Below are 13,807 nucleotides of genomic sequence, written 5' to 3'. Positions count from 1 at the left end.
AAATGTCACTGGCATAGTGACTCCTGAAATGTGGCAATTTGCAGAAAGTCACCGCTTCCACTACTGGAAGTGCCTAATTCTAACAACATTGAGAAAGCAGACATACCTTAAAAAAACTGAAGAGTTGCCCAACACAGTAACCTTTAAAGTAACATATCTTGAGCTTAAAAAGATAGAAAAGGGGAATGAGAATGTCCTCCCCCTTTTGATCCCTTCCAGAAAGCACAAAGACTAGAAAAAGAGAAAATATTGAAACAGGCTTCATACAAAGTGCTGTCAAATGTGCAAAGTGAACAAATTGAAAAAAGAAAAATGTCTTTTTCACTAGCTTCTTTGAATTATAATCATTATACGTGTTCTTGTGCCCATAGTAAGCACATTTTTAGATATAAATGTGATTTTTGAGTCAATAATGTCCCTTTAAAATAGACTTTTAAGAGTTAAGAGATAGAACTGCCTGCACCCAAGTGCAAAGAGATAGCCGCTATAGAAGCTAAGAACTATTTTGAGTAAACTCATCTGAAGTGGAGTGGCAAAGCGCTGCTGAAGGAATAAGACTGTAAGTCTCCTGACTGAACTGAAGAGAGTGGGAGACCACTACCTCTTTACCTCATCATTCTTGTACTCAAAGTAGAATATCCTTTTAGCCATAACACTGATCCAGAAGTCTGGGTGAAGGGCCTAGGCCAGTGATCCCCAATCTTTTTTTTTTTCTGCGCCCCGGTGCTGGGAGCAGAGTGCAGCAGCGGCAGTGGTCCAGGGGTCGGGGAGCTCCCAGCATGTGGTGCAGCTCATCTTTTCTGTGCAGCACCGCCAGAATTGCTCCCGCAACCCTTATTTGAGTCACAACCTTCTAGCCTAGACATTGAGTAGGCTCTGGCTACCAGCCCAACAGGCCATGATCTTAGAGCAATGAGTGGCTTCTAGGGAGCAGCAGCAGCAGCAACAAACCTCAATGCTGCAACTGCTCAGAAACCAACACTCAGAAGGAATGGAGGTTATGATGCAGCAACATTAGCAAGTGGTGAAAGTAGAATAGCAGTAACAGTTTTTGGATTAGACAGCAGTGCAGCAACCCTGCCTGGGGAAATTTGATTCAGATGGTGCAGGGGGGCTCTGACTGTCAGTAACCATGGCCAAATCCAAAGAATGGCAAACAGGGAAAGTCCGAGACCCTGTCAAGCTTACAATTAGTGGAGCTGGTGGTCTTGAAATAGTATGTCACGGTTCTTCTAACAGGTATAAGAGAAAGGGCACAGAGATGTTGACCAGAGACCCTAAGCAAGGTAGATGACTGTCCTAGAGCTACCCATAAGTGGAAACTACCCAGCTCTGAAGGTGAACCCCTGTGAGACAAGTGGCAGGCCTAGTGCTGGATGGGGGGTGGGATCCTCTCCTAGAGAGGTGCCCCCTTTTATTTTGGTGCTATTCTTGTGATTTTCTGCATCAGTTTAAACAATTATTTCCCCTCAGGATGTGTATCCTTACAAACTATTTATAAAAATGATCATATCCCTTTCTCAGCCTTAATTTTGTTAAGCTAAAGAAGTACTTCCAGTCTTTTTTCCTAGGACAGACTCCCCATCTCCCAGACTCTTCTTACTAACCCATTTTTTCCCCTATTTGAATACATTTTTTAAATATGTGACCAAAATGTTATGCCGGATTAAAAACTTAATTCCAGATGAAGTTTGGGAATAATACTTCCCTGTATCAGATGGAGACACCTGCCCTACTATATCTTACAATGGCATTTGCATTTTTCATGGCTACATCACTGCAGTGATTTATAATAATTCTGTGATTGACTACTACACCTAGGTCTGTTCCTTGATCATATACAACTGATTAGTTTGTAGTTTACAGCAGCAATTTTTGTCATTAGCCCTAAGTGCATGACCTTGCACTTTGTATTATTGAATTTCAATCTATTTCTATTACTTCTGTGCTTAAGATCATCCTTAGCCTTCCTGATGACATTGCAGCCTCTTCTGTATGGTCTGTGCTCCTCACTTCTTGTAGTTTATACAAGACAATCATTTCTTAGGGTGATATCTCTTACTAGACCAATTATAAAGCTGGGATAAAGTTAGACAAACTTTCACATGCAAGACATTCTTCATTAGGTCTCTGATCACAGAAATCCAGGCAAAGAATAGTTAAAAACAGTAGAGGGGAAGGGCTGAGAGAAATTCTCTGGAGTAGCACATACACAATTAGTAGGAAAAAGCAGCTGATTATGGGGAGATCAAGGCTTATCAAAAGGTAGGAGGGTCATTCTCATTTAATGTGCGGAAAGAATTCAAGTCAATTGGCAGCATCTTTCTTTACAGAGCACAATGTATGCACCCATGAGTTCTTGATGCCTGCCAAGTCCAGTGTGCGAATGACAATCCCGCCCACAGGTAGGGCATACGCATGCTTTAAATCTGAGGAGCAGATTCTTTCTTCCTCTTACACCGGTCATCACAAAACTTGATCCGTCCGCTTTGCAGTGCCTCGCTTCATCTGCAAGTTGACTCCGCCAACCAGAGCGGCATTCTTTACTCCTTTCCCAATCATCCAGAGATTCCAAAGGATGCCAACTCATGTTTTTGCAAGCATCCCAAAATCTCAGCAGTCTGACTCTCTTTCTAGACCCTTTGTGAGCTTCAGAGTACATCACATTCTTTGGGATCCTGTGATCCAGCATTTGCTTGACATGACCAAGTCACCTGAGTCTTTTCTTACTAAACATTCCCATGAATGACATACCAGCACAATTTAACACTTCCACATTTGTCACCCTGTCTTGCCATCTTGTTCAAAGAATTTTATGCAAGCATCTGATATGAAAGGTGTTTAGTCTTTTGGGTGTGTGTGTGTGTAATTTTAACCACGGAAAAACGTGGAGGGGGGGGGGGGTAAATCAGAAAATTTGCAATTTTTAAACAGAGAAAACTAGGATCTCTGATGGTAACAGTCTTCTTCAAGCTTATTGCTAGCCCAAAGATTTTGCGTGAGTCAGAGAACTTGGTAACGAGATGTTGTAGGGTATCAACACCGAGCCACAAGGGCTGCATCATCTGCAAACAACAGGTCCCTTATGATGATCTTCTTCACCTTTGTCTTAGCTCTGAACCCTGCAATGTTACGGTCCTCCCTCATGTCTAGTGCTGAGATAGACACCCTCCTGAACATCATGAAAACCATGTTGAAGCAGAAATGAGAAGTAAATATTAAATATGGAAGCCAGTACACAGCCCTGTCTCACTCCATTGTGGATGTTGAACAAGTTAGACTCTTGGTTTTCATACATTACAGTTGCCTTCATGCCATTGTGTAAGGATTTCACAAGGTTTAGGTAGACAACTAAGCTTCTTCAGAACTGTAAAGCCAGGACTGACTAACTGTATCAAAGGCTTTTGTTAAATCTATAAAAGCCATGTACAGTGGGATATGCTTCTCTCTGCACTTTTCCCGCAGTTGTTTTACAGAAACCATATCTATGGTGGACCTTTCTGAGCAGAAGCCACAGTGGCTCTCGGGATAGATTCTCTCAGCTAATATTTGAAGTCTAGGTAAAAGAATATGGCTTCAGATTTTTCTGTAATGCTGAGAGGAGATATACCTCTGTGATTTTTATAGTCATTTCTGTCTCCTTTATTTTTATAGAACTGGATGAAATGAGTGTCCTTGAAACCTTGTGGAAAACTTTCCTCCTTCCAAAGAGTAGCAGTACCTCATGCAGTCTTTGCAGCTAGTCTTTTGTTTGTACATTTGTAACTTTCAGCAGGTAAACAGTCAGTTCCTGAAGCTGTGTTATGGGGAATCTGTTTGATGCATTGTTCAAGTTCCTTTAGTATAGGTTTGGCATCCAGCACAGTTATAACTTCAAACCCAGACAATTTGTCTAGCACATGTTGGTCTACTACAGACTCCCTTGAGTAGATCATTTCACAGTGCTTATATCACTTCGCCTTATCAGTTATGATATTACCATCCAGGTCTTTCAACAGAGCTCTCTTGTACTTTGCTGGTTCAATGGCCTTTCTAATGTCTACTGTCGCATGTATCAGCTGTCTGTTGGATACTGTCCCAGACCCAGCCAAAATTCTTGAGCACACCTCCTGGAAGTTATTTGAGCAGCCTTCCAAGCTTCTCCAAGGTTGTTGAGCAAATCAGTAGGAGGAGATGTATAGGTGATTAGGGCAGTTCTTTTTCTCAATGGGTGACAGCAGTACCTCCAAAATGGTCTATAGACCAGTCAACATTTTTCTTAGTACTTTTCCAAAACAGTCAATGGCCACATTGTACATACTTGTCTTCACGACTTCCCATGCATCTGATGCAGTTTCATTTGTTCTGGATGACTCTGCTACTTCACTGAAAAGCTGTTTCTTGACAGGATCATTGATTTGGCACAAGTCAGTACAAGGTTGTCTGGCAGATTTACTGTGGTGGATTTTCTCAGCTTGAAATTTCACTTTGCAGCAGATAAGGGAGTGGTCTGTGTCACAGTCTGCGCTTTGAAAGGATCACGTAGGCAAGATGTTTTTCAAGTGTGTGTGTCCTGTCAGTCCAGCTGATGCCAGTGCTTGGATCTTGGGAATTGTAGTACTTTTGCACGTATTATGCTAAATATCAAGATATTTAACCTCCACACTAAAACAGCAAAATGTTACATGCTTTAAAATACATTATATAGCAACATCAGAGGGAAACACTAATGAATTCAACACCTTGGACACATCGTTGATGATCACGAACCCCTCCTGAAAAATAACCCATAAACTTGTCCTGGCTTACAGACAGCACCCCTCTCCCCCACCTCAATGTCTCTGTCCAACAACAAACTATCCAACTCCAATTCTCACCAAACCACGAAGCCTTGCTACAGACCCAGACGCCAGCTGTGCCCCCTTATCAACACTAGCCACATCATCACTGGACCAAAAAAGTGTGAATCAAAACACCCAGGGTTCATTTACCTACTCCTTTGCCAACATCATATATATGCGGTCACTTGCTTACAGATCTCCTCTGCTCTCTACATTGGACAGATGGGTCAATCTCTCTACTTGAAAAAATGAAAAGTGATTTGGTATCAGATCCAGAAAGACACAAAAGCCTGTGGCAGAGCACTTTAACCTGGCTAGACATTCCATCGTCGACCTTGGAGTAGCTGTTCTTATTAAAAAAAAACTTTAAAAACTGACTTGAACAAGAAGTTACAGAACCTAGTTAGAAACTACTTTCTGAAAGTAATAATAGTGCCTGAAAAAGTAGGCTGTCACCTATGAAAGTGTATGCCTCTCTAAACCAGTTGCTCTTTAAGGTGCCACCCTGCCCTGTCTTTTACCTATGAGAGATGATTTTATTGCAGTAACCAATTTATTGTTGGGTATCACCTCAAGTAGCGCTTCATTGCTATTACCATCCTTGGACCAGGACTTTCCTACTGACTTTGCTCTGGAGAAGGAGCTTAGAAGAGCTAGATCCTACTTTTTGACTGGGGTCTGGTACCCAAATACAACATCCAGACACCTCCAACAGTAGCAGGAGACATCATGGCCTTAGAAGGAACAGCGTATACAGTATGATTCTATCTGGATGGGAAGAATTAGTCCCATTATGTATTAGCTCTGTTCATTCTAAAGGCAGTCAATGAGAAAGAGTCCACTGAAGAGAAAATCTGCAGAAAAATACTTGGCAGAAAAGTCTTGTTAATTTGTGTTTGAACAGCCTCCCTGTTCCCCAAAGGACAGGTTGTAAAGCCTTCAGCATAAACAAATGGACTAAATAGGAAGAATATTGTATAAATAACAGTTGGTAACCTTTTAAGGCTGTGGTTTTGACTAACCCAGTTCAGGTTGGGTAGGCAGCCTTTAGGATCCAGTTGCCACTGCCTCTTTCCCCCCCCACTCATACCTGCTGACACCACTGTTTTTCCCCACCTGCTGCTGAGGCTTTTGCCCATGCTGGCACAGGGAAAGCAACTTCTGCCAAGGCCCCCCCAACTACCAAATGCCACCAAAGTCCCATGTCTACAGACCACATCAAAAGGCTCTGCAGCCTAAATCCAGCCCATGGGCTGTAGGTTGCCAACCCCTCCCTGTTCTATAGTGTTACCTAGCTCAGATTTTATCTATTTTATGGGCTACCCTGTTTTTGGTAGGCTAAATTAGCTTTAGCTGTGCTCTCTGTTGTCAAAACTCTTTAAGAAGTAAACTATATGGAAGTCATACTGTTCTGCTTTCTAGGACATCTAGCATTGCAGCATCAAAGTGGTTCCCAGACTGGCATCCTGAGGACCCTTAGGGGCTTCATGAAAATGTATGCACTCTCTTTTAGGAGTTTGCTAAATCTCTGGTTTGGGAGATTGCTGTAGGAATTTCTTTATCTAACATTTATGGTGAGAAATCAGTCACAAAGTGGGAGAAGCTGCAAAATTTCCTGAAGATTGTTAATCTCCAATAGTCTCTATCCCTCTGGAAGCTCACTTCATAATTGGGAAAACTTCAAAATGAGAATCTATGTGCTTTTTACCAGGTATAATGAGCTGCACTGTCTAAGTAATTGATGGTCTTGAAGTGATGCCAGAAGTGGACTGGGAATGCTGGGATGGAAAGAAGGATAATATGCTCATGTTAGTTTGGCTTGCCTCACCCAGTGATTTATAATTACTGATGGCAGCATAGCCAGGTATTCAAAAGCATCTCTTCACAAGGGAATTGAAACACTTCCCCTTTTAATTACAGCCATGTTTTCAAATAGCATCTGATCTCACCTTCAGTAGTAATGCCAGTACCTCCACTCGTTCTTGTTGGATCTCTCTCGCTCTCCAAATTGGCCTTATATAATTTTTTAATGATTAAATAGTGCCCCTGTGTAAAGTTCATATAGTTTGGAAAGACTTTATGTGAGCACATACCAAAAAGAATGTAAATTTATCATCTTTGGTTTTAATTCTACAAGATGCTGTACATCCCTACTAAGTATAGAGAAACTAGAGATCTGAAAGTCTCTGACAATGTTGTCACCAGATATAAAGAGTGCCAATTCTTAGTATCTGGTAATTTTTTTAAGCCTACTAGGCCAACCCTACTAGCAGTATTCTGTTAAGAATAGCCTTAGTTAGTGGAGCCAAAAGTAAACTTACTAATTAACATATTCATATTTACATCCTTAAGTTAAAGCATTTCCATTTTAACAATTAATGCAAAACCAAAGCTAAACAGTATGCAAGATGGTGCTCGTGCCTATATGCAACGATGTTGAACACACAAGTTACTGAGCATTTAGTACAGTATAATTCAATTGTTCTTCCAGGGAGATCAGTGAAGAGTGAATGTGTAGTATAAAGTAAGGACCTACCAAAATCGCATTTTCATGATTTTTTCAGAAACTGCAACTTTGGGCAGGCCCCACAAAAAATTAAGGGGTCCACATTTTTAGCAACTCCCTGGAGAAAAAGAAAAAACTCACTGAAAATAAAATGCTGGATCCCTCTGGGGAGCCAGCAATCCTTGTGGCCGCTGTGGCCTGGCTGCACAGCCCACCGGGAGGGGGAGGGGCACTGCCAGCATGGCAAGATGGCTGCTGGCCCTGCCCCTTGCTGTCTATTGGCTGTAAGGGCTCTGTCATATGGCTCTGCCCCTTGTCACCAATCATGAGGGGGTGGCTAATCAGCATCAAGGGGCAGGGCTATATGATGGACAGCCCTCACAGTGGCAAGGGGTGGGGCCACTGGGGCCCCTCAGCCAATCAGAGGTGGGGGAGGGGACTTGCTATGCTCCATCTGCAAAAATGGCTGCAAGTCTGGGCATTTGCCTGTGAAATCAGATGGCAGCCACCTCCATTTCAGCAGACCCCTAAGTTTAAATTTTCTATTGAAATTGCTACATTTTATTACGAGCCAGCAGCATGCCCTTGTTCCCGGAAGGCTAATGGCATCCTGATTGCATTAGTAGGAGCATTGCAGTAGATCAAGGGAAGCGATTCTTTCCCTCTATTCAGCACTGGTGAGGCCACATCTGGAGTAGTGTGTCCAGGTTCGGGTCCCCCCACTACAGAGAAGATGTGGACAAATTGGAGAGAGTCCAGTGCAGGGCAACAAAAATGGTTTTGGGGCTGGGGCACATGACTGATGAAGAGAGGCTGAGGGAACTGGGTGTATTAAGTGTGAAGAAGAGAAGACTCAGGGGGGATCCCTTAACAGCAGCCTTTAACTACCTGAAGGGGCATTCAAAAGAGGATGGAGCTAGACTGTTCTCAGTGGTAGCAGCTCACAGAACAAAACAATGGTCTCAAGCAGCAACAAGAGTTTTGGCAAGATAGCAGGGAAAAAAATTCTCACTAGGAACGTCATGAAGCCCTGGAACAAGTTACCCAGAGAAGTTGTGGAATCTCCATCCTTGGAGGTTTTTAAGACCCAGCTAGACAAAGCCTTGGCTGGCATGATCTAGTTGGAGATGGTCCTGCTTTGAGCAAGGGATTGGACTAGACCTCCTGAGGTCTCTTCCAACCGTAATTTTCTATGATTCTATGTATACTCGAATAAATCATTGTTGGGGATGCTGTTTGTGTGTTAAAATGATGTGGCTGTAACAGGAGAATTTGGCGCTATATTATATTATATATGAAAAAAATACCTTTTCCAAAATGACCCATGCAAAGGTGTTCTCTAAGAAAAAACCTAACTCAGAGGTTCCTCTCCTAATGATTTAGATGGGCCAAATATAATGAATTACTTTGAAAATGCCCTGTAACAAAATGTTTAATACTAGGTTTAGCGTGGAAAAGTTACATCAATCAGTTAAATAATGTATCTCTAAATACAGATACATTTAGCTATCATCTGCAGGGTGAATGAAAAACACATATCTAGGCTTATTATATTATATTGACTATGCAGAAGTTAAACATTTGTTTGGTATTAAAAGTCATGCACTTTTAAAACCAGTTTTGTTTACTGTTTGCATAAGAAAGTGTCCTGGTAATAATTGTGTAGCAAGTATAGACTTCCTGATAAGCCTATCCCTTTCCCCAGCCCTGCCCCAAACCTTAAGATTCAATGTACTTTAATAGTAATGGATTGCATGCCATATGTACCAGCCACGATGTACATCTTGATAAAATGGGTATACACTCTGTGTGTTATGAGAGAGTTAAGCCTATTAAAATATGGGACATGTAGAGATGCCGATATTCCAGTGACAATATTATAATACACTTATTCAAGGAATGCGTAGGTTCTCTTGTTCTTTTCTTTTAAGGTAGTACTAAAACATTTCAGTTATTTACCTCTAACACAAGTGGTTTTACATGATTTATGGTATGTGTGTATGTATGCATGATTTATTAAGGCAGGGGAAACTATACACCAGCCATTTCGAAACTTTTTTTTTTAAAAAAACTTTAATTACCCAGAAGTTTTACATACAAAGGATAAATGAATTATGATCTTACTTTTCCAAAAAAAATTAACATCTAACATTGGTGCAGGCTTTTAAATTATATAAAATCTGCTGTGGTAAGTCTGACATGTTTTTAAACATGAATCCTGAGTAAGAGTGGAAAAATATAGCATCATTGACTAGAAGAATAAAATCCTTTCAAAATTAAAATAACTGAACAGGTCTTTATGTTCTACCACAGAACAATAAGGCAATAGATGATGATGGCCTTGTAATCAACAAAATATTGTGAATACCCACTGCAAACCTGAATATTTTTAGCAAAAATAAAAAGGCAGATTATGCATAACAGTTTAAAAAAAAAGCATCAGAAATAGATGCACCTGGGATTATTTAACCACAAAAATCAGAACTTAGTTTCTGTGTTAAAGTCACTGAATGGTGAAACCAATCTGAGATAACTACATTAAGCAAACACTATGCAGACACCCCAAAATAGGTTTGTACTGCAATGTTAATATGGTGTCCAGATAGGCAGACACTTCTGTCACATTTGCATCCAAAAACTATATTAAATCCAAATCTCAAAATATTATTAGGATCCACCCAACATTTCTGTGTTAAGAAAAAATTCTGGCCACTTTGGTAACTGAAGTCACTGAAATTTCAAAATTGTAGGTACCTCATGGAAAATAAGAGCACTATATCCAGCAAGGCAGCATCATATCAAGGTATTTTTACACCAACTAGGGCACGAAAAACTTTGCATCATGGTATACAACATTCAGTCTTTGAATAACGTTTGCTATGTTCCATGTGGTGAAAGTGCATAGGAGTGGGGTTCTGCTGGAACAGCAAGAATCCTCTCACAGTATTAAGGCCTTTCAACTTTGTGAACTGCGTCAGTCTGAAGTCAGCACAGTGAAAAATGAAAATCTGGTTTCTGACACTGTACTGCACACCATCAGAAGCCATCTCAACAAGTTTTCTCTTCTAGCTGTCGTTCATCTTCTTCATCTGCTTCCTCAATAACCTGAATGTCATCTGTTTGAGGTAATGATGTATTCTCTGTCTGAAGTTTACTCACTTCAGATTTACTTTTTTCTTCTTCTTCTTCAGTTGCTTTCTTCCATATCTGGTGATTTTTACTAAGATGGTGCATTAGCTGACAAAATATTCGCCGTCTGCCTTTTTTCCTTTGTAGTTCTGTAAAAGTAAAAGGATGTCTGGTTCTTATCCTAGTCAGAATCCAATATAGGGTGGGTGAATGCTACAGCAATCAAACCTGACTGCTACTTTATACAATGGCTGTAAGTTTTGAAGTCAAACTAACAAGTAAAAATGGACACTTTTAACAAACATTGAGATTGTATCTTTACATATCAAGATCTTAAAAGAAATTAGAAGATTGTCAGTCCTAATTGAGGTTCTATCCTGATTTTAAGTCAAAATTTTTGTTTTTTTCCTGCTTACAGCTGTATACACATGTTCAAATCATCCAGCAGAACTCTCCCAGGTTTGTTTTCTTGACAGAAAAACCAACCTGTAGAGAAGTTCAAGCAGAGAAGCACAGCTCCTGTGGTGCTGACCCTGGGCTCCCAGGGTTCCCTAGAGCAGTGGTTCTCGAGCATTTTTGTACCAGGACCCATTTGGAAACATTGATGGTCAGTCCCTGGCCCTCACCCACAACCCTCCTGCAGGGGAAAAACCACAATTTCCCACATTGTTCTCCTTTAAAGGGGAAGCCATTTTTTAAGTTGGTTCATGACCCTTTCATATATTCTTGTGACCCACTTTTGGGTAGCGGCCCATGGGTTGAGAAACACTGCCCTAGAGCATGCGTCCCAAAGAGCTTTGCAGGCTTCTTTTTCTGCCCAGTGATAGTGAACACAAGCAAGAGCATGGGTCAGCAATAATTAGCTCGCTGCCTCAGGACCACACCCCTGAGGAACTCCAGCTCAAAATCCCGCTCTCTCTTACTTGCTCTGGTGAGGCTTTCTTTAACAGGGAAGATTTTGAGCTTGTCAGGAAGCTGTGCTTCCCAGAAAGAAGTTTACCAGGTCAGGGAACGGAGGGGGTGGGCCTGTGCCCTTCCAGAGCACAGACCTCTCCACCCTGAACTCCCCAAACCAGATTCCAACCCAAATGCAGCCAGACATGGACCTGCAATTCCAACCACGTAAGTGCTGCAGTTGGGGCTGGGGTTGTTTTCGTTCAGAAGGTGGGCTGGCTGGTTCTGATCTGTCCTGAACGGACCCCAGGTCACCAAGAAAGCCAGGAGCAGAACATGACCCTTATGTTCTTCAGTGCTGGACTTTTTCAGCCTGAAGCATTCAGGGGACATGTTCTGCTCCCTGGATGACAGGGACTGATATGGCCTCTCCCTGGCCCTGGGGGAAGAGGGTAGGAAAGGGAAGAAAGCTCACTGAGATTCCAGAGGATGGCTCTGCAGCCTCTTTTGAACCCCCTCCCTGTACAGATGTTAGGTCTCCTGAGGGAAAATGTCCCAGGAACCAATTCACTTGAATTATTCCCAAGTTATTTTTCCCCCCAGGTGGCCACCTTTACTCTTGAGAGAAAAATATGAATATCTGTACACTCACAGTTTCACCTGAGAGAACAGGGACTCTCCCTGGAGAAACATCTGTCCAGTTTATATAGTACATATATGTATACACTAAGTAGCCTATGTGAAAATGCAATAGTGAATGTTTGCGAAGCATAATTTCAACTAATATTGCCATATGCAAATCCATTTGACGAAAATCCTATATACTAGCTTAATCTTACTTGGACTAAGATCATCTTCCATTTCTTCATCTTCACTCTCCATTTGTGCTCCATCATCATCTTCAGCACTTTCTGCATCATCTTCCTCATCCACCCACTGGCCTGGAAGCAAGCCAGCTGCATCATATGAATTACAAAGGGGGCCAACAATATGAGTAATAAATGATTCCTGTAATTTTGCAAGTTGAGGAGAAGAACGGTCCATGAAGGGGCTAATAGGCAGTCCAAGGCTTGCTTCTTCATCGCCCTGAAAATTTTAAAAATATAAAATTAACTTTTTTTTTTTTTAACTGACTTATCCTCAAGTTGATGTTTTCCCTCTCTCTCAGAAACAATACATTTCAGCACCTACTATTCAAGATATAAATGGATTAAAAATTAGCTAAGATAACTTGCAATAAATAGGGCTAGATTGTGGGCCAGGATGGTACTTCCAGACAAAACGAGGAGTAAATCACTTTCATGTGTGGTACTGCTGGGTCGCTGCCCTGGGCGTGGGGGTGGAAGACTCCTGCACAGATGGCAGAGTTCTGACTGTGCTTACTGAGCTTGTGGAGAAGTAATCTGCTATTGACCAGACACGGTACCAAGATACTTCCCCCCAAGAGAGGGAAGGAAAAGGGAAGGGTATGTGATTTTCTGGGTAAGAAAAGATTCTTATAAATTTACTGAATTGAAAAGAATAACTGTTCATGATAGTGCTAAGAGAATTCTGCCTCACAATTCAGATATGACTTGGTACCATTGGAGTTTCTGTACAGAGGACTTTTTTTTAACAGTGCACACTAGTCTAGAAAGGCTTACAATTCACCTTGGTACTTCTGCCTAAAATAATCCACTGGTGGTTATGTCAAAGACAGACAAGCAAATGAGGACAGCTAACTGCACAGAGAAAATGTAAAGCTGATATTAAAAGGGCCATGAAACACACAAAACAACAAGATGGAAAAACGAAAATAATAATTGTTTTTCTCTAATTACTTTCAGTTATGGCAATCTTAGTTGACATTTGTAAGAACAAATCAGTCATTTTCAGACTATATAAATCTTAAATGACTGGTGACTAAATATATTAGTAATGTTTCCTCAATCAAATGTTATTTATCTTTAAATAGCATTATTCAGAGATAAGCATTTAGGTTCGCAATATTAAATAAAGCTTGTATTAACTAAAGCTTTTCCTGCACTTTAAATCTACCTTTATTTTTCAAAAACTCACTCCAAAGTCATTACTGACTAATTTTAGGATCCATTAAAAGTTCTATGTTCTCTCTGCCACCTTTAAACCAGTAGTTAATTCACAAATATTGTTCCCAGTATTGCACTGATATCAGAGGTAAAGGTGGTACACATATATGAATTTTGACCTAAAAGGATTCTATGCAACTAAGTTACAACACTGATCAAATTCTTCATCAATGTGCTTTATCAACATAAAATGGCTTTTTGATGGAACAACAGCTTGAAAAGACTTTCAGCTTCTGATGAAATTTTTTAGCTTTTTGGCAACAAAATGGAAAAAAAAATTTAAATCTTTGTTTTCTCCCCTACCTTTCTCTCCCCTTTTCTCTTTCCTCCTTCCAGTTTGATGCTGGAAATGGAGAAAAGTAAGATGGAAA

The 13,807-nt window shown here is 40.9% G+C and overlaps 1 protein-coding gene across 4 annotated transcripts in view; it reads right to left on the bottom strand.

Moving 5' to 3' along the window:
- Positions 1–9,837: 9,837 nt before the first annotated feature.
- PDE3B (phosphodiesterase 3B) overlaps positions 9,838–13,807 on the bottom strand; it is a 165,021-nt gene continuing 161,051 nt past the window's right edge. For 3 of the 4 annotated variants that reach the window (XM_006018231.1, XM_025197418.1, XM_025197419.1), the window contains 2 exons: positions 12,189–12,435; positions 9,838–10,604 (listed from right to left, as the gene is read on the bottom strand). In XM_006018231.1, coding sequence (XP_006018293.1) covers positions 10,375–10,604; positions 12,189–12,435 — 477 coding nt within the window. In that variant the 3' untranslated portion in view covers positions 9,838–10,374. Of the gene's footprint in view, positions 10,605–12,188; positions 12,436–13,739; positions 13,780–13,807 lie in introns of those variants that run through there. The other variant, XM_025197420.1, reaches the window with a different exon arrangement.

The sequence above is a fragment of the Alligator sinensis genome, unplaced genomic scaffold (assembly GCF_000455745.1).
Source record: "Alligator sinensis unplaced genomic scaffold, ASM45574v1 scaffold502_1, whole genome shotgun sequence".
In the NCBI taxonomy this organism is placed as follows: domain Eukaryota; kingdom Metazoa; phylum Chordata; order Crocodylia; family Alligatoridae; genus Alligator; species Alligator sinensis.
Note: the sequence above shows the minus strand (reverse complement) of the source record. Positions and strands in the feature narration are given on the sequence as shown.